At 44.5% G+C, this 22,837-nt stretch overlaps 1 protein-coding gene and 2 long non-coding RNA genes across 3 annotated transcripts; 1 reads left to right on the top strand and 2 right to left on the bottom strand.

The window, feature by feature from the left end:
• Positions 1–350: 350 nt before the first annotated feature.
• On the bottom strand, positions 351–2,271 carry HILPDA (hypoxia inducible lipid droplet associated). The gene is given in 3 exon segments (XM_077857244.1): positions 351–1,057; positions 1,060–1,259; positions 2,092–2,271. Coding segments are annotated over 2 exon segments (174 nt in total). The 5' UTR covers positions 1,196–1,259; positions 2,092–2,271; the 3' UTR covers positions 351–1,019.
• An 86-nt stretch (positions 2,272–2,357) lies between these two features.
• LOC144289040 (uncharacterized) lies at positions 2,358–8,753 on the top strand. Its single transcript, XR_013357114.1, has 2 exons — positions 2,358–2,529; positions 8,122–8,753. It is a non-coding gene; the product is annotated as an uncharacterized LOC144289040 (long non-coding RNA).
• A 6,436-nt stretch (positions 8,754–15,189) lies between these two features.
• LOC144289036 (uncharacterized) lies at positions 15,190–22,307 on the bottom strand. The gene is made up of 3 exons (XR_013357113.1): positions 21,527–22,307; positions 18,494–18,567; positions 15,190–15,756 (listed from the first exon to the last, which is right to left on the bottom strand). It is a non-coding gene; the product is annotated as an uncharacterized LOC144289036 (long non-coding RNA).
• Between the last annotated feature and the right edge of the window lie 530 nt (positions 22,308–22,837).

The raw sequence follows: 22,837 nt of genomic DNA, 5'->3' as shown, positions 1-22,837 counted from the left end.
CTTCTATGCTCAGTGTGGAGCTCAATGAGGGCCTTGAACTCACAACTCTGAGATGCTTTTTTTTTTAATTTAAAATTTTTTATTTTTTAGATTTTATTTATTCATGAGAGACACAGAGAGAGAGGCAAAGACACAGGCAGAGAAAGAAGCAGGTCCCTGCAGGGACCCCGATGTGGGACTCAGATGCTCAACCACTGAGCCACCCAGGCACCCCTACATTATGTTTTAAGCAAAGTATTCTAAGTACTTTTCTCCTCCAGAGTTTTTAAGGTGTCAAACCCCAAATCTAGGAATGAAGACCCTTCCCTACCATTAACTTCAAGGGCAGAAGTCAACATGACACATAGAAATATATATTCAACTTTTATTTCATTAGAAAAATTAATTTAAGCCACATGGTGGCCATAATGCCATTCTTGAGCAGGCTTTGTCATCCCACTGCCCCCTTCATACCAATATACATGCATACATGCTTTGTTAGAGAAAGGACTTTACCATATGAAACAATGGGAGGTGGACACTGACTATTTCATCATCCCCCTCCCTATGCCAACTCATACACCACTTCAACTGCTGTCCACACACAGACAAGGTCTCATGGAAGAGAAGCTGAACACCACATAAACTGACCATAACACCCAAACCCAAAGGAACTCTTGGAAAAAGCTAACAAAGCAGGGATGAAAATAACCCCATCTCCCAACCGCTGAACATGAAGCACATGCCCCTAAGAGACATCAGAGCCATGGTGCAAAGGACACCAGAACGTATACAGCAGACCCTGGGGAGAGCAGTGACATCATTCCATCGCAGTTATAGGCAACCCACTCACACCGGTATATTAGACAGGCTCTTTTTCCAGGGCAAGGAACATCCAGATGGAGAAGCCCTTCAAGGGCCTGGTAACAGTTTGTTCTGGTAACACTGATGTTCTGAGCTTGCCTGCCCAGGAACTGGACACCTGCCTGGATCTGTTTAGGCCAGTGGTCCAAGGTTATAGCTGGTGGAGGGAGGTCTTATCACACCTCTCTGGATGGATGGTCTGGAATGCCCTTGGGGGCTCTGCACTGGCTGTATGACCTCTGGTGGTCCAAGAGCTCTCCAGTATGCCTCCCAGGGACTCCATCAGTCTAACGAAGATGGAGAGCAGGGTCAGCACCACACCTAAGAGATAGAGGTTCAACATAGGCTTCATGGCTGAAAGGACTTCACTTCTCTGTAGAGCGGTAGAGCTGTCACTTCTTGAAGGCCTCTGGATACTGAGGAAAGAGAGGTGAGATTAATCGACAGCCTTTTGGGATATGCATGTATCTAGTCCTGACCTCTGTCTTCCTGTGGAGCTAAGGGTGAGGCTCAGCCCGTCAAAGAGACAGGGACCAGTAGATATGTTCTTTGCAACAGACTCTCCAAGCATAGTTATGCTGTAGACTCCATGGCTGCAGAGCTAGCCTTGCTTCTTGGACTAATTCAAGAGCACTCCTTAAAACTTTTACTTCTCCTAAAGTAAAACCTTTTATTTCTCCTGCCAGGTGCAATGCACAACCCCTATGCCACAGTCCAGAGACCAAAAATCTTCCTGAAAGGAGTCTTTTTTTTTTTGGGGGGGGGGGGGAGGTAAGGATAGGAGAAAGCAATCTGCCTAGAGGTTCTCCTCACACCTCAGTCAGGTCCCAGTTAATCATCAACTTTTTGGTAAAGCCAAAATAATTACAAGACAGTCACATCTATCAAGTTCACTTATTCAACAAACACACCCTGGATACCTACAACGTGTTAGGCACCCTGGAAGGTACCGCACGGGGCCCGATAGTCATGAACCCTGCCCTCAAGGGCCCTACAATCTAGGCAAGAAATTAGGCAGCGAGCAGCCACACAACACGCCAAGTGCTAACAAGGGTGCTGTGGGACCAGGGCCGGACGGGGACGCCTAACCCGGCGCTAGAGAGCACGAAGAGAGACACATGGAACGCAAGGCCATCTCTGAAGCCAAGGCCGGAGCGGCTGACTCCGCACCCAGGTGGAGGCGCAGGGAGGACGAGTCCAGCCGGGGGCGCGGGGCGGAAAGCCGGGGAAGCCCACAGGGCCGCTCACCTCCAGGAGCAAGGGCCAGGAGCGGCCCGCTCGCCAGACAGCGGGTCTCGCAGGAGTCCGCAGGCAAGTCACGTCCCGAGAGCGCCAAAGCGCAGCGCGCAGCCCAGACGACTCCCCGACGCAAAGGCGCAGCCGTAGGCGCGAAGCTGAGCGAGGCTGCCCACGCCGCCCACTTATAGCCGCGGCCCCGCCCCGAGCCCGCGCACGCGCACTCGGGCCGCACGCACTGGCCCCGACGCACGTCCGTGGCCCCGCCCCCGCCCCGCCCCGCCCCGCGCCGCGCCGCGCCGCGCTTCCCGTCCGACCAGTTTCGGAGAGCGTCCGCCTGGGGTCTGTGAGTCACTGAGGTCGGCAGTGGGACTGCGTGCGTGTGAACCCAGACTGCCTTCTTCCTGCTGCAGGAAGCCGGAGGGAATCAGCCCATTTACGCCCTACCAGGTGGACTGGAAGACTTACCTGGAGTGCCCAGATCCAGAGGCCCGCGGGCGGGGCGGGGCGGGGCGGGGCGGGGCGGGAGGAGGGCGTCTTCCCCAGACCCTCCACGAAGCGCGGATCGCCGGAAGGCAACAGGTCCCACCCCTACCCTACTCCTAGTATTTAAATTCCAGCGACTGTAGAGCTGACTTTCACTTTCTAGGAGAACTGAGATTCCTCAACCCTTCCAAACCCCGACATTTAGTTTACCATCGATACCACTGGAATGACGAGAGGCCCTTTTACAACGTACTAAGTTCCGCCCTCCAGGAATGTCTGTCATATGTGAGAACATGTGAAATACTCAGCTGGCCCTGGCGTCTGTGCCTGAATGCACACGGACAAGTCACTTTGTACTCACTGGGCCTCAGGTTTTAAAGATTGTATTTATTTATTTGAGAGAGAGAAGAGAGAGCATGAGCTGGGGGAGAGGCAGACGCCCCGCTGGGCAGGGACCACGGAGCCAGATGCCAGGGACCCTGGGATCATGGGCCTGAGCCTAAGGCAGACACACAATGTACTGCGCCACCCAGGAACCCCCACTAGATAATTTTTTAAAGGTACTTCCAGATTGAAACAAAGAGCTAGGAGGTGACAATCCAGCCTCATCCCCAGATCTGCGGGCTGAGAAACCTTACAAAGCACCTCTCCACCCCCCAATCCCACCCCCCAGGAAACCGGAGAAATGTAGACCTTCTGCTGTGAGAGCAGATCTCAGAAAATAAGAGTCCTAGGGAGACGCCGGGAAGGCCCCTGGGAAGAGCCTCCACACTGAAGGGCTGTCATGGTCTCACGGCTTTCCTCCTGGGGATGGCAGTTTGGCCACAGCGCGGGGGGGAAGGTGACTCCAAGCAGGGCCACAGAGCTGTGGGACTGGCGGTCCCATGTGCCAGGGGCAAGTGCGGGGGCTGGATGCGTAAGAAAGAACCCGGAGCCTTCTGCATAGGCTCTGCGATTTTGCAAAAAAAAAAAAAGAAAAAAAGGATGAACGAACAAACGAGCAGGAAGGGAGGAGCCAAATCCCAACTGCGACCTTTCCCCTACTTTCTGTGCTTGTGGTCTTGTTTTCTGGGAGGAGTGAGTCGGAAAAGGAGAAAGTTGGGGATGGAGACGTGCTGGCAGGCAGGCACTTATAAACTAACCTCTCTACTTAGACCGCAGGAATTTTTGGTCTTTCCTTAGAGTTTTGACTGTTTTTGTGCTGGACTCAGCAACTCTTGCACTGTTGTGAGGAGACGCTAGAGCTCTGAAATCACACTGCCAGATGTCCCAACTTGCTAGTTGGGTGCTTTGGGCAAATCCTTTAACCTTGCTGTACTTCAGTTTCCTCAGATGTTAAAGGAGAATAATAGCAGCCCTTAACTGGAAGTTAAATGAATTCATCCTTGTAAAGCACAAAGAAAACATTCCATGGGTGTTAACGTTATCTGTATTATCCATTACAAAACTCCCAAAGAGGGGCTTTGGTCATAGTAGCTTATGTCTGGCACGTGAACCCAGGAATTCCACAATAATCCTTTGGGCTCTGCTTATTGTGAGCTCTCAATTTTTATGTTTACACAGCTAGAAGTAAGACATGGGCACCTCTCAACAATTCCCTCTCTCCCTATAGTCACTGTCATTGCCTAAATGTCATACCAGCTGAAGTTAACCAGGGTTTAGGTGAATGTAGCCCTGTGCTTCCCTTGTACCAGGTATGAATATTATTGGCTGTCATCTTTGGGTAGGAACTGGGCATATCTAAATCGGGACTCTTGTCCCATCTCCATCACCTTGGCCAAGTTAATTAATCTATTGGAGCCTTAGTTTCCTAATCTATAAAATGGGGGAAATAATATATAGATAAATAGGAGATGCTCCATAAGGAGTGGCTATTATTTTACTAAACCACTTGAATGTGTGTATATATATATATATATATATATTTTTTTTTTTTTTTTTTTTTAAGTATTCTCTATGTCCAGTGCAGGGCTGGAATTTACAAACCTGAGATCAAGAGTCACATTCTGTACCAACTGAATCACCCAGGTGCCCCTAGGGGCAAATTCTTATCTTAAATCAGGTTGTTATCTAGTTGGATAAATAAGACCTGCAAAAGATAACTGCCAACCCAAGGCACTATAGGGGTCATGGTTAAAAATGAATTGATCTTGGATCATGATCCACGGGTCCTGGGATTGAGCCCTGCATGGGGCTCTCTCTGCCTCTGCAGCTCCCCACTGCTTGTGCTCTGTCACACTCTGTCAAATGAGTAAATAAAATCTTTAAAAATAAATAAATCCTTTAAATTAAAAAAAAAAATTAGACTTGAGCATGAGTCCTGCTCTGCAATTTGCAACCTATTGTCCTTGGGCTCTGCTTGCCTCCGTTTCTTCCTTTATAAAATGGGAGTAATGAGATGCTTGGGTGGCTCAGTGGTTGAGCGTCTGCCTTCGTGATCCTGGAGTCCCAGGATCCTGTCCCACATTGGGCTCCTGGCAGGGAGCCTGCTGTTCCTTCTGCCTGTGTCTCTGCCTCTCTCTCTGTATCTCTCTCTGTGTCTCTCGTGAATAAGTAAATAAAAACTTTTTTAAGAATGGGAGTAATAATAGTTCTAACCTTAGTAGGTTAGACTGTTAGGAAGTTTAAATAATGGATGTAACGTACTTAGTATAGATTAAGGGCAAAATAAATGGTGGTTACTAATCTGATTAGCTCCAAGGGTAGACTATTGTGAACATACGGCAGTGCTTGGGAGCCCCGAAATAGAGGAAGAGAGGGAACTGGGTGGGAGAGAAATATGAAGGAAGAGCATGGCTAGGGTGGCAGTGGTCCGCTTGGGGATCGTTTAACAAATTCACCATGAGTGAGTGGAAGACTGGAAGCAAAGTAAGCATTTTCCAAATAATTGGCACCTGCCATGCATTTTGTTGAATGTCTTACATAATATGATTTAACTGAACTCCCATAACAACCCTGTGTGGCAGGTATGAGTGTCTTCCCACTTTGTTAGCCACACGAGCTAGTCTTTTACTCATCCTTCATATCTCAATTCAAATATGTTTCCGTGGGCTGCCTGGGGAACTCAGCTGTTCTCTCTCTCTTAAATAAGTAAATAAAAAAAAATGTTTTAAAGACTTATTTATTTATTTATTCAGAGAGAGCGAAAGAGAGGCAGAGACACAGGCAGAGAGAGAAGCTGGCTCCATGCAGGGAGCCCGACGTGGGACTCGATCCCGGGTCTCCAGGATCACACCCCAGGCTGCAGGCAGCACTAAACCACTGCGCCACTGGGGCTGCCCAGTAAATAAAATCTTTAAAACAAAACAAAAACCATATTTCCTCTGAGACCCCTTTGCTGACCCCTCAGATCCTTGCTAAAGGCTGCAGTAGCATGACATACATTTCCATCACTGTTAGTTACCTTAACCTTGATTGTAGTAATGTCTGCTTCCCTCTTAAAAGCCTGAAAACATCAGTGAAAGGAGTATCTGGTCTAATTTTGTCTTCATTTCATCCTAGCACCTAGCACCACATAGTAGGCTTTCAATAAATATTTGTTGATTGGAGAAATATATAAACAAATGATCTTACCCGGCATATTCAGTGAGTCCCCATTGTTCTACCAAAGGAAGGTAGACAGGGCCTCAAGAAAAACCCTTTATAAGTTCTATCTTCTCCTTGGGAACTGCTAATCAAGGAAAGCTCCTTAATGAACCATATCCTTACCCCAAGCCCCTCAAAAAAAGTGCTACCATAGTCAGCCCGCACAGGAGTACCATACTAAGAATATAATATCTTCACAAATCTGGTCTTATGATCTGGGTTCCATTTAAAGAACATGTCTTTGCCAAGGTGGTGAGTATAAATTGGTACACTCTCTATGGAAATCAATTACATAGTAGCTATAAAAACAAAAGAATGCATATGCCCTTTAACCTAGAATTTCATATCTAGAAATGATCATTACAGACAAATTCCTGCATATAGAAAATGGAGTATATAGAGGCAGTCATTACAGCACTGTTTGTAATATTAAAGATTGGAAAGAAACAGAGCAGCCTATTAATAGGAACTGGTTAAGTGAGTGACCAGTACCAGGACTGCATGATCATACAGTGGGTTACTATAAAGCCAGCCGAAAGAATAAAGGGTTTTGCACAGACTGATGTGATCTCCACAATACAATAAGTGGAAAAGCTAAGCGTATAGTGTGTGTATAATATGCTACAGTTTGTGTTAAAACAGACTCCCAAGAAAGAACGTACAAAATGAGATACCAACAAGACGCCTGGGTGACTCAGTTCATTAAGCATCCTACTCTTGATGGCAGGGTCTTGGGGTTGGGTCCCGCATCAGCCTCCATGCTGAGCATGGAGTCTGCTTGAGATTCTCTCTCTCTCTCTCTCTCTCTCTAAAATAAAGAAGTAAAATAGTTTTTAAAAACAAGATACCGGGGTGCCTGGGTGGCTCACCCAGTCAAGCATCTGTCTTTGACTTGGGTTCTGATCCTGGGGTCCTGGGATTGAGCCCCATAACTGGCTCCCTGCTCAGTGAGGAGTCTGCTTCTCCCTCTTGCCATTGCTCATGATCTGTTTCACTCTCTCTCTCTCTCTGTCAAATAAATAAAATCTTAGCAAAAATGAGATACCACCTCCTACCCACTAGGAAAGATCTATCTATATCTATATCTATATTTATATCTAACTATCTATCTAATATATATATCTAGAGAGAGAGAATTATATAGAGAATTTAAAAGAAAACAAAATAAGCAGTGGATGTGGAACCCTTACACATTGTGGTTGGGAATGTAAAACAGCTGTTGTGGAAAACAGTTTAACAATTCCTCAAAAAATTAAACATAGAATCACCATATTATCAACAATTCTACTCTGAAGTAAATATCCAAGAGAACTGAAGATATATGTTCACCCAGAAACTTATATACAGATATTCACAACAGCACTGTATTTAATAGCCAAAAAAGTGGAAACAACTCAAATGTTCACTAACTGTAAACAAAATGTGACACAATGGAATATTATCCAACCATAAAATTTAAGTACTATACATGTTTTAGTATGAGCGAACCTTGAGCATATTATGTTAAGTGAAAGAGGTCAGACACAAAAGGACACACAGTGAATGACTCCATTTATATGACATGTCCAGAATAGGCAAGTCTATAGAGATAGGAAGTAGGTTAGTGGTTGCCAGGGCCTGGAGGGAGAGAGGAATGAGGGGTGACAGCTAATGGGTACAGAATTTCTTCCTGGGATGATGAAAATGTTCTAAAATTAGGCAGTGGTGCTGGTTGCACAACTCTGTAAATGAACTGTACATTTTGAAAGGGTGAATTTTGGCATGTGAATGAGATCTTAATAAAGCTGTTATTCTCTAAAAAGAAAGGCCAATTAAAAACATCATCCACTGACAAAGAACTAATCACTACAGACCCTTACTAAGGAACTTTTCAAGTGCTTAAAAAGAAACCTGAACCCAGAAGCAAATAGTGAGATTCAAGAAAAAATGGTGAGAAAACAAATTATGACTACTCAAAACTATTTTTTCCAGACTAGAAGAGAGCAGAAAAGTGGCAGCAGAGCACAGCACGTGAGATTGGAGCAGTCCTCTCTTGGGAGAGACAGCACCAGAACTTTGCATGGAACCTGAATGAGCTGGTGGTTCGTGAACAGAGCTGTATCAATGCCAATGCCCTGGCTTCACCATCACAACATAAAGACCCTAGATACTAACCCTGGAGAAGTACTTGGGAATTGTTTCTACTGCTTCGTTTTGCAACTTTAAGTCCAAAGTCATTTCAAAATAAAAAGTTTTAAGAGTTAAAAAAAAAGTAAACCCCTTTTTAGTAGTAATGATTACTTTGGCAAAGTAACAACAACAAACTAAAAAATAATGGTAAACCTTTAAGTTGGAAACAGTGAGTAGAGAACAAGTCTTATTGAGAGGAAGGTAGATATTGATTAATTTTAGGCATTTTAAGTCCATATTAAAATGTTAAGGGCAGCTCTTCCTGTTACCTTTTGAACGATTCAGGCTTCAAGCCATTGGGTGGAGCAGATCACATATTAGCCGTGAAGGAGAGGACTAGTGGCCCAGAGTGGAATATTTCTTTTATTCTCTACTCTATCCTCAATGTCTGATATGTGTTCAGTAAATATTTGTGGAATAGATGGATACATAAATGAATGGCTTACTCTCTCACTCCCTTCTGGACTCTGATCAAATGTCATTTCTCAGGGAGGCCTTCCTAACCACCCTATATAAAACACACCCTCATTCTGTCCATCTCCCCTACTCTGCTTCATCTTTTCTTCACACTACTTGATACCACCAAACCTATCTTATACTTAAATGTTAATCATCTGTCTTCCCCCACTAGAAGGTAGCTCCTTGAAGATAAGGATTTGAACTATTTTGTCAATAACTACATGCTTAAACCCATAGCGTTACCTGGCATTAGGTGCTCAACAAATACTTACTGAATGATTAAATATTTTTTTGATTAAATATTTTTTAAGAAAAAGAGCAGCTCCTCAATGATTGGTTTTATTTATTAGTAATTGTGCAACATTTTAACAATTATTTCTGGGTGATATAGCTATGCAATTTTTCCTCCAAAATTTTCTTGCGGGTGCATGTGTTACTTTTATAATTAGAGAAAAAAACTTTCAAAATGTAAACTAACATTTTGTAAATTAATTGCTTGTGCAACATTGTGACAACAGGAGATATGCAATGAGGGGAAAACAGCCAAGGGAGTTTGGATGGGGAAACTGGGTCAAGAGCAGGGCTGCTGTGGGGGTGGGGGTGAGTGGGAGGGCTAGGGCAGTGCAGGGCACCAGAGAAAGATGCCCATGGAAGGTAGAGTCAGTTCCAAAAGATGGGCAAAGGGCACCCAATGCAAACAGAGGCTTCTACACCCCCTACCTGGGCCAGGGGCCAAAATTCTGAGTGTGGTTCTGGTGCTAACTACCTACCAACCTGGGACAAGTTGCTTTTCCAGGCCTCAGTTTTCTTTTCTGTGAAACACAGGGCTGAGGGAAATGAGCTGCCTCTAAGTGTTTCTACCTCAGAGGTGTGTGGTTCTAGAACCTGTGCTAAGAAACTACAGCATGAAAAAAAAAAAAAAAAGAAGAAAGAAACTACAGCATGGGCGGGAGTGAGTCCCAAAGGCACAATGGACTCCTGTCCCCAAGCCCCATTTGGGAAATCCCGGATAAACAATGCAGAGTTAGAAAAAAAAGTATTTAGACGCCTGGGTGGCTCAGTGGTGGAGCATCTGCCTTTGGCTCAGGATGTGATCCTGGGGTCCTGAGATGGAGTCCTGCATTGGGCTCCCCACAGGGAACCTGCTTCTTCCTCTGCCTATGTCTCTGCCTCTCTGTATCTCTCTGTATCTCTCATGAATAAATAAATAAAATCTTGTGAAAAAATAGTATTCAAAACTATATGGCCCATCTACATTAACCATGATATATATAAATATCATATATAAATATCATATATAAATGTCATTTATATCATATATATATATATATATATATATATATAGAGAGAGAGAGAGAGAGAGAGAGAGAGAGAGAGAGAGAAAGAGACTGATAGGATATACTCTGAAATATTAACCTTGACATTAGTTTTCACTGGGCAAGCCCTTTTAATTCATTAGTCACAAAAGAGTGCCAGGGGCCTACAGACTTTTCAAGGACTCTCAAAAAAATGTTTGAGATATAGAAGAGAAAATACATTGCTTCAAAATTTTTTGAAAAGCAAAATTAAAATGAATGAACAGTTAATCAAAGGTCCCTCAAATATGACATGTCAACTAGACAATTTTACTCAACTCAATAACTTTAAATGTGGGATATGAGTATATTTTAGTGGGCTGGAGTCACGTCTAGGGCCTATGGAAGTTCTTAAAATGAGTGAGTGGTAGATTATGAATTAGTTTTATAGTTTCCTATAGCTTCAGATCTTCTACTATAAGTATATATAGTAAGAAGAAAAATTCAATGAATTTTGAGAAAGCATGTAAATGAAAAAGCCTAGGAAAATTTAGGGTGAAGAAACTTTCCCCATCTCAACAAAGGCTGAGGCTCTCTAGTCCTCTGATTTCTATAGATAATAAATAAAAAGGAAACTTAACTCAAAACATATATTTTAAGAGTTTTCTCTTTCTGTGCTGATTACTAAGTTATGCCCATCCAACAACTGGAATAAATCCACATGTGGACATTCTTCTCCCTCTTTCCTTCATGGAATCTTAAAATTATTAAATGTTAAGACCTAGGAGAAGCCTTTCTTCTTCCTGTCTTGGTGTTCACAGTGCGCTGAGAGTGGGGCACCCGGGTCAGCCATGACCCAGCCAGGCATGGAGTGGAGAGAGCTTCGTGCTTCTGGGCAAGTGGCTGCAGGAGCTCCAGGAGGGGGCAGGTGGGTGTCTGGCTGTCATATCAGGGAGATGGAAGTTGGGGTGAAAGCCTGGAAGGTAATGGGTTTCTCCTGATTTCTGTGCTATTTTCATTCATCATTGCAACATCTACATCCCCTTCTTCTGTGTGTGGCTACATGCACACATACCCTGTGTTTACATATATGGGTACACATGGGTACATTCTCTGTCTTCCTGTCAGGCTGACACCTTTCCCCCAGACACAGACGCCCAGACATTTCTGCTGCCAGCCGACTAACTGCATAGCTCTGTTCCCAGTCAGCTAGTGGAGGGCAAGGGGGTTGCCCTGCTGCCTCTCATCCCAGCCAAGAAGGGCAGAAGCTGCTGCCGGGCAAGACAATCTGGTCAGAATTCTCCTCTTCTTTCCCCTCAATGGTGATGGCCCAGGTCCTCCTGAGTCCTTCCCCCAACTCAACTCCAACCTCCCAACCCTCCCGACCCTCTCCCTGAAAGGCAGCTAAATCCACCCAGTCTGTCAGGCTCCCAGCTCTTTCTTTTCTTTTCTTTTTTTAAGATTTTATTTATTTATTCATGAAACACACACACACACACACACACACACACACACACACAGAGGCAGAGACTCAGGCAGAGGGAGAAGCAGGCTCCATGCAGGGAGCCCAACATGGGACTCGATCCCAGGTCTCCAGGATCAGACCCTAGGCTGAAGGCGGCGCTAAACCACTGAGCCACCGGGGCTGCCCTCCCAGCTCTTTCTTTAGGCCCTATGATCCTCCCCAGGCCCCCAACTCTGGTTCTTTTGCTTACTGAAGTATCCGTTCCTGATGTCATAGCATTCAATGTTTTGCCTCTCAGCTGATAAGCACGTTCTATCTAGAGAACCTCCTGTACTGTTCTTAAGAATTATTACAAATGAAAAGAAATATTACAAATGTTTTACTTATTCATTTATTTTCACTGTTAGATTGTAATTACTTCGAGAGGAAGGGTTATTTGAAGATTTAAAAATATATTATCTTTTTTTAAAAAAGTATTCTCTATGCCCAGTGTGGAGCCCAATGAGGGGCTTGAACTCATGACCCTGAGATCAAGACCTGAGCCAATATCAAAAGTTCGATGCTTAACTGACTTAACCGAGCCACCCGAACACCCCCCAAAATATATTCTTTTTAATCTGTGCCTTGTACAAACCAGGCGTTCAGCAGTTATCTGATCAATCTCTTTAAAAAAAAAAAAAGATTTTATTTATTTATTTGAGAAAGGGAGAATGATCAGGGGAGGGGCAGAAGGAGAAGCAGACTCCCTACCAAGCAGAGAGCCAAACAGGGGGACTCCATCTTGGGAGTCTGGGTTCATGACTTGAGCCAAAAGCAGCCACTTAACTGAGCCACTCAGGTCCCCTGATCAATCAGTCTCTTATCACACACAGGCAATATAGATCACTGAGCCCCCTGAGCTCACTAAATCCTTTAGATAGACTAAACTCATACTTTCTCTGCCCATCCCACCCATATCATCAAATTGAGGCTCAGCCACTGCCCAGCCAGAGCAATGGGTAAATCTTTTCCTCTCTCCAGCCTACAGTCCTCTCTGTTGAAACAAACAGACTGAGCTCCATATGCTCTAACTTTCCTTCTAGCAGATTAGATTCTCTAACTCAGTGCTGTTACAGCATCATGGCAGCCTCTTGTCCTCTGACTTTTGGAATAAATTTATAGTTGTCCCCTGCCTCTTCTGTCTCTGCAAAGCAGGGAGAAGTCAAGGAAAAAGAAAAAGAAAGGGATGTGGAGAATCTTTCACAGTAAAGGAAACGTCAATTTAGGGACTCATGCAAAATGAGGGCCACCCAGAAGATTGTGCTTGGTGTGTAATGGGACATGCAGAGCCCAGGTGTTCTGGGTGTGTGCATCAGGACAGGTGTGTGCACACTTAGGAACCTTTACTCTGGCAGTGGCTCTCAGACAGTTGATGTTCTCGTTGTTGATGTGAACTGCTGCCCTAGAGTGCGTGGGTGTGTGGCTTTCAAAGCCTCCTGGTTCAGGTCACTTGGTCAAGAGGCGTGTGACTATTGTTGTTTTTGTGTGCCTGAAACTGTGCTAGGCTCATCACTCCAGGAAGTTCAAGTTCTTTGGTTGGATTAGTGAATCACCGCGTAGATAGAAAACATGGGCTGCCTGCAGTTCCCAGTTCCCTTACTTCTTGCAAGCCAGGCAATGAGAGCAATCTCCCCATGGTCCCAGAGGCCAACACACCTGAACAGCCCCTTCCCATTGAGGGAATGCATTGTGAAATTATACCCTGAGGAAGAGACATCATCAATGGGAAGGGCACGAAGTCAAAGTCATTCCACAATCTGGAGACAAGACAATGGCCTGGAAACAAGCTCAGTAACCAACCTTGCCTTGCTCAGCTCCCGAGTTGCATTGCCTGATTGACCAAGGAAAGGACATATTCCTATGCCCACAAGAATGAGAAGTTACCACTCTGATCAGAGCCCAGATTTCAATAAACCCTACACCCGAGGTTGGGCTCCTCTGACCTGTCAGGGCAAGACAGAGGGGTTCCTAGCTTCAGGGAGGATACTGTCTACCATCAGTTAGATTTCCTCCCCAGAGGATGGGCTCACCTTCTAACCCCTTCCGGGTAAAGTCATTCCCAACCCCACAACGAGAAGCTCGTCGATATATGTACTTCTGATTCTTCTGGCTGCTTTTCCCAACCTGGGACATCTGATCATCCTGTCAGAACACACAGCAGTCCCTCTCCTGCCCTCTTGCTTGTCTGATAAAGGTCAAACCCAGCTCTGCTGCTAGGCTTCTTGGATTTTCTGATTAAGTCCCCTTTCTCACATAACTGTGGTTCACTTATCCTCATGTGGTCCCCATGCTTTCTTATAAATTTATATGCTGATTTCCAGAAAGGGCGTGTATTTGACAATGTCATTTTTCTATTAAAGATATCTTGTTGGGGCACCAGCTAGCTCAGTCAGAAGAGCATGCTACTAGATTTTGGGGTTGGAAGTTCAAGCCCTACATTGGGTATAGAGATGACTTAAATAAATAAAACTTAAAATAAGTTTCTGTTCCTCTTATCAGTTTTCCAAGTTCTTGCTGTATTAAGTTGAGCCCTTATCTATTGTATTTATGAAAAAATATTTCCCTATTTGCTTTTAATTTTATGACTATTTTCCTCTTTTTTTTTTTTAAGACTTTATTTATTTATTTGACAGAGAGAGAAAGAGAGAGAGAGCCCAAGCAGTGGAGCAGGAGAGGGAGAAGCAGACTCCCTACCGAGCAGGGAGCCCGATGTGGGGCTTGATCTCAGGACCCCAGGATCATGACCTGAGCCGAAGGCAGATGCTTAACCAATTTAGCCACCCAGGCACCTCTATTTTCCTCTTTTTAACATTCATTTATTCCACAACTATTTATTAAGTGTCACTAGGAATAAGCACTGAGCAAGACATTTTGGAGGCTGGACTACTTGCCTTTAGGATCCTTCCTCCCTCCTACCCTCTGATTGTTCAACCTTCAGGTCTAGAAGCTTGATAGTATAGTCATACTTTTGGGTTATAAGGCTCTGGGCCTAATCACTTAAATTTATATATAGCTCACATAAGTAATAAAAAGGTAAACATGAATTTAAAATGTATAATATATGGTTAATATAATAACTCACTGCAAATAAAATTCACATGAAATTGACCTATCAACAACTTACTAACTTTCATTTATTAGATCACAATGAGGAATAAACCCTCCAGGTGCTGTGCTGAATGGTCAATGAGTACTTTGTTATGTATAAATGTCCACTTGGGGACCCAAACACAACAGAAAGTAGCTGAAGGTGGTAGAATCAGAGCTGGCTAGGGGATCTCAAAGGTGAACATCACCAAGTCCATGGGCTCGCTATCCCCACTGTCCCTATGGGAGGAGTTAGAGCCCTGGGACTGGATTTCTTGTGTTGGTATTTCTGGGTTAAGAGCAGCAGCTATCAGGTCAATGGAACCTGAGTTGAAGCTCAACTCCACTACTTATTGACAGTGTCACTTTGGATAAGCTACTTAATCTCCCTGGGGCCCAGTTGTCTCATTAATTATCTCTCAGTGGGAGTGATGATACTCCCCCCCCTATAAGACCATTTTGAAAATTAAATGACATTATGTAGCCAAAGGTTTTGGCAGTGTTTGTACTGACGCGCTCAATAGATGTTGGTTATATTTTATTATTATTATCACCACTGTTATTATTCTCCTTATGTTATGTGGCAGAGGCTGGCTGTATTTGGGTGCTGAGGATGAAACAATGAACAAGACAAACACGGTTCTTGCCCCATTCCACCTCCAGAGATCTGATACCCCGATTCAGCTCCTCACACTCATACTCAATCCAACAAGGCTGAATTTTGCAGATAGCCTTAATCATACACACAGCCTCGCATCCCTTCTTGCACTGCCTTGTTGAGAAAGTCACTTTAAATCAAGGACAATCTCAGACTATAAGTTCTTTGAGGGCAAAAAATTAACTTATTTCTCATTCCACTGAAGAACACAATACATGTTTGGAAAATGACTGGTGTCCTTCTGTGAAGTGGAAAATCTGGACACAGAGTGAAGAGGGCCATATGAAGACAGGGACAGAGATTGGAGTTAGGCTGTCACAAGTTCAGGAATGCATGGGTTACCAGATGCTGGAAGAAGCAAGGAAGAATTCTACTCCAGAGACTTCAGAGGGAGCACAGCTCTTCTGCTACCTTTGGACTTCTGGCCTCCAGAACTGTGAGAGAATAAATACCTGTTATTTTAGTGGTATTTTGTTATGGTGGCCCTAGGAAAATCATACAGATGAGGTGGAGTGGTATGTAGACAGGGGATGAAAAGGATTCTAACACAAATCAATACCATTTACACATCTGCAGGAATGTCAGATTAACTCATTTTAGGACACCAGAAAGCTATGTTAGATCATGGGGAGGGGAGGGGGAACAAGGCAGTGTGGTAGGGGGAGAAGGATAGTGCTATGGGACACTAGGCATCTAGGGGTTGAGCATCTCTGGGGCCAGATCAAGGGTGCATGGAGAACAGAGGTCTAGGGGAAAGCAAAGGCAAAGAGGAGCTTTCCCATCAGTCTTATCCAAGGAGCAACTCTGGGGACAGGCCATACATCTCGGTTCCCGAAAGGTAGGGTAGTGTTCCCACACTTCTGACACTTAAGGACTCTAGCCTCATCCATAAATCCATGTTTCAATTTTGTTGATCCCCCAACAATTTACCAATTAGAGTTTCTGATTAATAAGTGAGAACTAATAATAATACGTTCACTCACTTCAACATTTACTATATGCCAGGTTTGTGCTCTTTGGTGATGTTACAACCCGAAGAGTGTGCATTCTCTATTCTTCAGCAGCTTAAACAATTCTAGTCAAAATTAAACCACTTGACATTTCAGTTCGCCTAGGAACCCTAATGAAAGGGAGTGTATGGGTTATATCAGGATTTTTGAAATACTGAAAATAGTCCTGGGGAGCTTTTTAGTGGCAATACGGCTGATTTCCTAATTCTGAAGGGTGAACAGAGAGCAAAGTCTTTTGTTTTCCAACTCTATAAAACCCATAGAAAGATCATAGAGCCTGCAATACAAATAAAATAAAAGCAAAAAAAATTTTTTAAAAGATTTTATTTATTTATTCATGAGAGATACAGAGAGAGATAGAGAGAGAGAGGCAGAGACAGAAGCAGGCTCCCTGCAAGGATCCCGATGTGGGACTCAATCCCGGATCCCAGGATCATGCCCTGAGCCGAAGGCAGATGCTCAACCGCTGAGCCACCCAGGCGTCTCAAATAAAAGCAAAATTTAATGCCACTCCCCATAGACCTTCAGACGCAGAGGCAATAATAAAACAAAACAAAACAAAACAATACAGGTTAACAAGTGTTGACAAGGATGTAGAGAAATTGGAACCTTAGAAATGGGGCTGCGGATGTAAATGATGTTGCCGTTTGGGAAAAAAAGTGTGCTGCTTCCTCCAGAAGTTGCACATGGAATTACTATATGACCCAGTTACTATATATATATACTCTAAATGGGTGGATTTTACTGTGTGTGAATTGTACCTTCACAGTAAAACAAACAAACAAAAAGTCTCAAGCCCTAATGACTAATGATACTGGACATCTTTTCATATGTATATTGGCTACTTATATATCTTCTCTGGTGAAATGTCTTTCCACTCCTTTAGTCATCTCTAAATTGGATTGTCTTTTTTGTTGTTAAGTTGTAAGAGTTCTTACATGTTTTGGATATAAGTCCCCTATCAGATACATGGTTTTCAAATACTTTCTCTCATTCCATGGGTGCTCTCACTTTTGTTTTTATTTTTAAAAATGTTTATGTGGGAGAGTGCTCTCACTTTTAAATTCTAGTTTGGCGGGATCCCTGGGTGGTGCAGCGGTTTGGCGCCTGCCTTTGGCCCAGGGCGTGATCCTGGAGACCCGGGATCGAATCCCATGTCGGGCTCCCGGTGCATGGAGCCTGCTTCTCCCTCTGCCTCTCTCTCTCTCTGTGACTATCATAAATAAATAAAAATTTAAAAAAATAAATAAATTCTAGTTTGGCTAAGTATAAATTTTAGTTTGCTAGTTATTTGTTCTTAGACATTTATAATATTATTCCTTTGTCATCCAGCTTATATTAATGATAGAAAATGAGGACTCCTGTCATTTGTTGCTTCTGGACAATTCTCAGCCACTGTCTTTAAGAGTATTTCCTCATTTTATTCTATTTTCTCCTTCTAGAACACCAGTTCCACAAATGTTAGCCCTGGCATTAGTCATTCTGGTCACCATGTCTCTTAACTTTTCCTTCATATTTTCAATCTTTTGTCCAGCTCTGCTGCATTCTGTGTAACTTTTTAGTTTTTTTTTTTCAGTTCACTAGTTTTGTCTTCCATTCTATCTAATCTGTGGTTTGACTTGCTTACATAGTTTTAAATTTTGATTATTAAGGCTTTCATCTCTCCATGTTCAATTTGACTTCTTTTCAAATCTCCTTTAACTTTTTTGAGAGCCTATGATCCTTTTCTCAGGTTTTCAAGTTCTTGTTTTCCTCCAAACATTTAAAACATTCTTCTTTTTTATGCTGTACCTAATAATTCCATTATCAGAGGATGGGAAGGATCTTACATAGCTGTTTACTGAGTATGATGATATTTGTTCACAGAGGATTTTTTTCTCTGTTTTGTTTTGTTTTGTATTTGAGCTTTACTTGTCCAAACTTTTTTTGAGGGGATCCTATGGAGCCTGGAGTGAGGGGTGGCTACTCCAGAGAAGCTTTTCGAAAAGCTTCTTTAAAGAATCACTAATTGTGGGGCACCCAGGTGGCTCAGTTGGTGAAGCTGTTAATCATGCAACCCTTGGCTTCAGCTCAGGTTGAGGTCAAACGTCTGACTCTTGGTTTCAGCTCAGATCATTACTCATAGGTCCTGAAATCAAGCCCGGTGAGGGGCCTCACTTACCCAGGAGTCTGCTTGAAGATTCTTTCTCTGCCCCTGGCTCACTAGGGCATGCTCAAGTGCACATGTTCAATGCTCTGTCAAATAAATAAAATCTTAAAAAAAATAGAAAAAGAACCACCACTCATTCTGAATTTTTGTTAATGTTTTGTCTTATGTTTTCCCAGACCAGACATAATATAAATTTATTCTCAAATTCATCTGAAACACATGATCAAAAATTCCCACAGGAAAACCTTTTTCATGTCTGAAATGCACATAGAGATAAGTACATAACTCTGATCCCTCCCTTTGCTAATGGCCAGATTTCTCCTGGCCCACCTTTCCTTGAGAGCACAGCCCAGAGGATGCCAACTCTTTGCCAGGTTTTGGTTATTGAGATTAGCCAACTCCCACAGGACAGCTCCAGCTTCTTGGTCCACTTAAAATAACTCTGGTTTTCAGATTTCTCTATTCTTTGCTCTGTATATTTGTCTTCTTTTTAAAAAATTGTATTTATTTATTCATGAGAGATATAGAGAGAGGCAGAGACATGGTCGGAGAGAGAAGCAGACTCCCCTAAAGGAGCCGGATGCGAGACTGGATCCCATAACCCCCGGACCACACCCCAGCCAAAGGCAGATTCTCAACCACTGAACCACCCAGGTGTCCCTGTATATTTGTCTTCTGCCTCAGTAGATTTCTCTTTCTTTTCTTTTCCTTCAAGCTCTGCTATGCACTTAAAAGAACATTTATATCTTTGGTATTTTGCATCTGGAAGATCGTCTTAGTACCTAGTTCTTATATTGCCTGAAATAGAACTCCCAGGGGGGAAAATGCACAAATAAGCACAAGATTTCTAGTGTTCACAGCCCCACTGAAGACTTTAGACATGTGCTTCAGAAGATGAGTTCATCAGACAGTGGAATTCCTATTACTGTTAGATGTTAGATGTTAGATGTATGGGTAACCTAGAACATTGACCCAACTAGAATGCATCACCCTTAAGAAGGGTTTGAAAAAGTGAAATCTGTGCTAAATCTTTTGAGTAGTCAGCAGGAGCAAGATTAGAGACAAAGGCTGGTCTTTCTGAGACCCTTAAATCAATCCCCTTCCATCTAACTCTCCTATGTGGTGCCCTAGAGGAAGGCATGGGAAGCATAGTACCTGGCACCTAGTAAGTGCCCAATAAATACTTGCTGACTAACACTGAATGTATAATTGAGTCATTGTGTCACAAGACAACTCCTTGATTTTCTGCAGTAAATTTCTCTATTAATCCTACCAGTCCTCAGGCCAGTGTTGGAGAATGAGTTTGTTAAAACACTGCTACAGAGCAATAAGGTACATTGGGGTAGTATTAACAGATAGTCATTTCCAACTAATCAAAGTAAAACATGTACTTGGGGTTGAATGATGGAAAAAAAAAGGGGGACCAAAGCCCACATATGAATTATAAAGTATTACCTAACACGCATGGAGCACTTGTTATATACCACTGTTGTTCTAAGTTCTCTCCATGTATTAATTTGTTTAATCTTGCCAACCACCTGAGGAGCTCAGTGTTGTTACAATCCTATTTTATAGGTGAGAAACTAAGGCACAGAGAAATTAAGTAATTTGCTATTGAAAGATGGAGCTGGAATTCAAACCAGGCTGTTCAGCCCAGGTGTTCATGTGCTGAGCCATTAGGCCATCATGCCTCAGCTGGGACCTGGGTTCCTTCACACAGATCTGCATACTGTTTCAAACAACACGTCTTGTGAAGCCTCTGGCCCTTGCCTGTGCTCTTCTTAATACTTGAAATGACCTGTTCTTATTTACTCCAAAGATACAAATGCAGTGATCCGAAGGGGCACCTGCACCCCAATGTTTATAGCAGCAAAGTCTACAACAGCCAAACAATGGAAAGAGCCCAGATGTCCATCGACAGAAGAATGGGTAAAGAAGATGTGGTATATATACATGGAATATTACTCAGCCACCAAAAAGAAAAAAAGAAAAGAAATTTTGCCATTTGTAATAACATGGATGGAGCTAGAGGGTGTTATGCTATGTGAAATAAGTCAGTCAGAGAAAGACACCTATCATATGATCCCACTCGTATGTGGAATTTAAGAAACAAGATAGAGGAGCATAGGGGAAGGGGAGGAAACATAAAACAAGACAAAATCCGAGAGAGAGAAATCATAAGAGACTCTTAATCATAGGAAACAAACTGAGGGTTGCTGGAGGGGCCGGGTGGGAGGATGGGGTATCTGGGTGATGTAATGAGCTCTGGGTGTGACTTAAGACTGATAAATCACTGAACTCTATCTCTGAAACTAATACACTACATATTAATTAATTGAATTTAAAATTTTTTAAAAGAAATGATCTGTTCTTTCTTTATCTGGGGAAACTTTTTTCATCTTTTCAGACTCAGCTGAGATTTTTGGTGCCTCCAGAAACTGGCTCTACTTTGGACAAGGGCAACAAGGACAAAGGGGAAGGGAAAAATCTATACTCCATGATTGAGAAGATAAAAACCAATAGATTTCACTTATATGAAGCCAAGAGGGAGACATCCATGTTGCCTCCTGGCCTAGGGCTCTGGGGGGCTGGGCTGAAACCTTGTGTGTAGAGGGACATGTACAGATGGGAGAATCCATTAAGCCATGTTGTAAGAGTTTTAGGAGGCACTCTTTGTATCCAGCTTGCCTTTCCTTAGGACGGCTTAATTCAGAAGGGAAACCGAAGTGGTTGGTGGCAAGCACGCCTCCTCTATTCCGTGTGATTTGGGTGGTGATACAAAACCCCTCTGCCCAAATGTATTTTCCTTTATGCATGAAATCTCCATCCTTTGGGGTACAGTATTGTCTCCTGAAAGTCACATTTTACAACCATATACTGAGTTGCAATTACGTGCCAGGCAGGGAGCTCGGCGATCTATCTTCACAGCAATCCTAAGAAGCAGGTGCAATGGTAATCATACGTTTTCGTTTGAGGAAGCTGGCTTCTGAGAAACGACCCTCATGTAAGGTAACACCGCTCGAAAATGGCAAGATAGGGACTCACTCCGGTTAGGAATCGGCGCTCTCAACTGTTCCCGTGCCTCTCCCTGACGCCAGGTGGTCTGCGCATCCCTCCCGGGGTCCCGGAGAGCGCCCGGCGGTGGGGAGACAGCGCCTTCGCCGCCTTGCTCCGAGCTGCGGGGTTGCTCTTTGGGGAAGTCCGGAGGGGGGCGTGGGACTCGCGGATGCAGGCGCCGGGAGCAGCCGAGGTGCGTCCCAGGAGGGAAGGGCGTTCAGCGAGGCGTTCGGACTTGCTGCGCCCCGAGAGCCCTCCCTCTCCGGCTGGACGGCCGCGGGCTGCCCTCGCGCCGGGGCTCGCTCTCCTCCCGGGGCCGCGTCTGCGCGTCCGTCCGTCTGGCCGGCTCACGGCGCCGAGCTGGCCCGAGCGGGGCTGCCCCCGCCCCTAACGGGAAGGAGCCTCCGCGCACCCTGGCCCGGGAGCAGACCCACGCCCGGGCAGGCGGAGGCGCGAGCCCGAGTCCCCGCTCTCCCCGCAGCGAGGCTGGCAGGCGGCTCCGGGGTGCTCTGGGTGCCGACGACTCCCAGTCACCTCGGATGCCACCGCTTCTTAGCCCGCGCCTGTCCCGGGCTGTCCCGCGGGCCCCGAGCTCGGTGAGGCAGCTGCTCCGCCTTCCCCGGGATGGCCACACATCGCCGCCGAGGAGAAGCCGGGCGGCATGTAACCCCCCGCAGGGTGGCCCCCCTCCCCTAACCTGAGGAGTCAGCCTTTGTGTGACAGGTGCCTGCCTGCGCTCTAGGGACCTAGCTGTGGCAGGGAAGTGAGTGGGCGGAAGGAGGTGAAAGGTCCCGGTTCACCTAAGCCTCCACCTGCACCCATGAGGTCAGCAAACCTGGGCTGGGCAGGGAGGGTCAGAGTGACTGGGTCTTTCCCAAAAGCTGGGAAGAGCATAGGTCTTGCCCTAGTCACAAGCAGGTCAAGGGCTGAGCAGCCAGCTGGAAGCCAGTAGCTTCTCAGAAGCAGTGTCTCCTTGGAGGCAATTTCTATCTTCACTGGTGTTTGCTTCTACTAATTTTTTTTTTTTTTTTAAGATGATGGGGTTGGTGTTTTACAAAAGTAGTGAGGTTGGTATTTTAGGTATTAGGTAACTCAGAGTCCCAGAGTCCGGATGGGTTGGGCATCAGGATGGGCCTGGGACATCATGACCAGAATGCACTCTGTGCTAGCATGTGGAGATTGGCTGTCCTAGCACCACCCACCCCAACCTCTTGTCTTGCACAACCTGGAGCTCCAATGGTTTAAATAGAATAAGCCAAATCATCTTCTTAGCTATGGCCAGAATTCTGGTGTTCAACT

This window comes from Canis aureus, chromosome 18 (assembly GCF_053574225.1).
Source record: "Canis aureus isolate CA01 chromosome 18, VMU_Caureus_v.1.0, whole genome shotgun sequence".
Classification (NCBI taxonomy): domain Eukaryota; kingdom Metazoa; phylum Chordata; class Mammalia; order Carnivora; family Canidae; genus Canis; species Canis aureus.
Note: the sequence above shows the minus strand (reverse complement) of the source record. Positions and strands in the feature narration are given on the sequence as shown.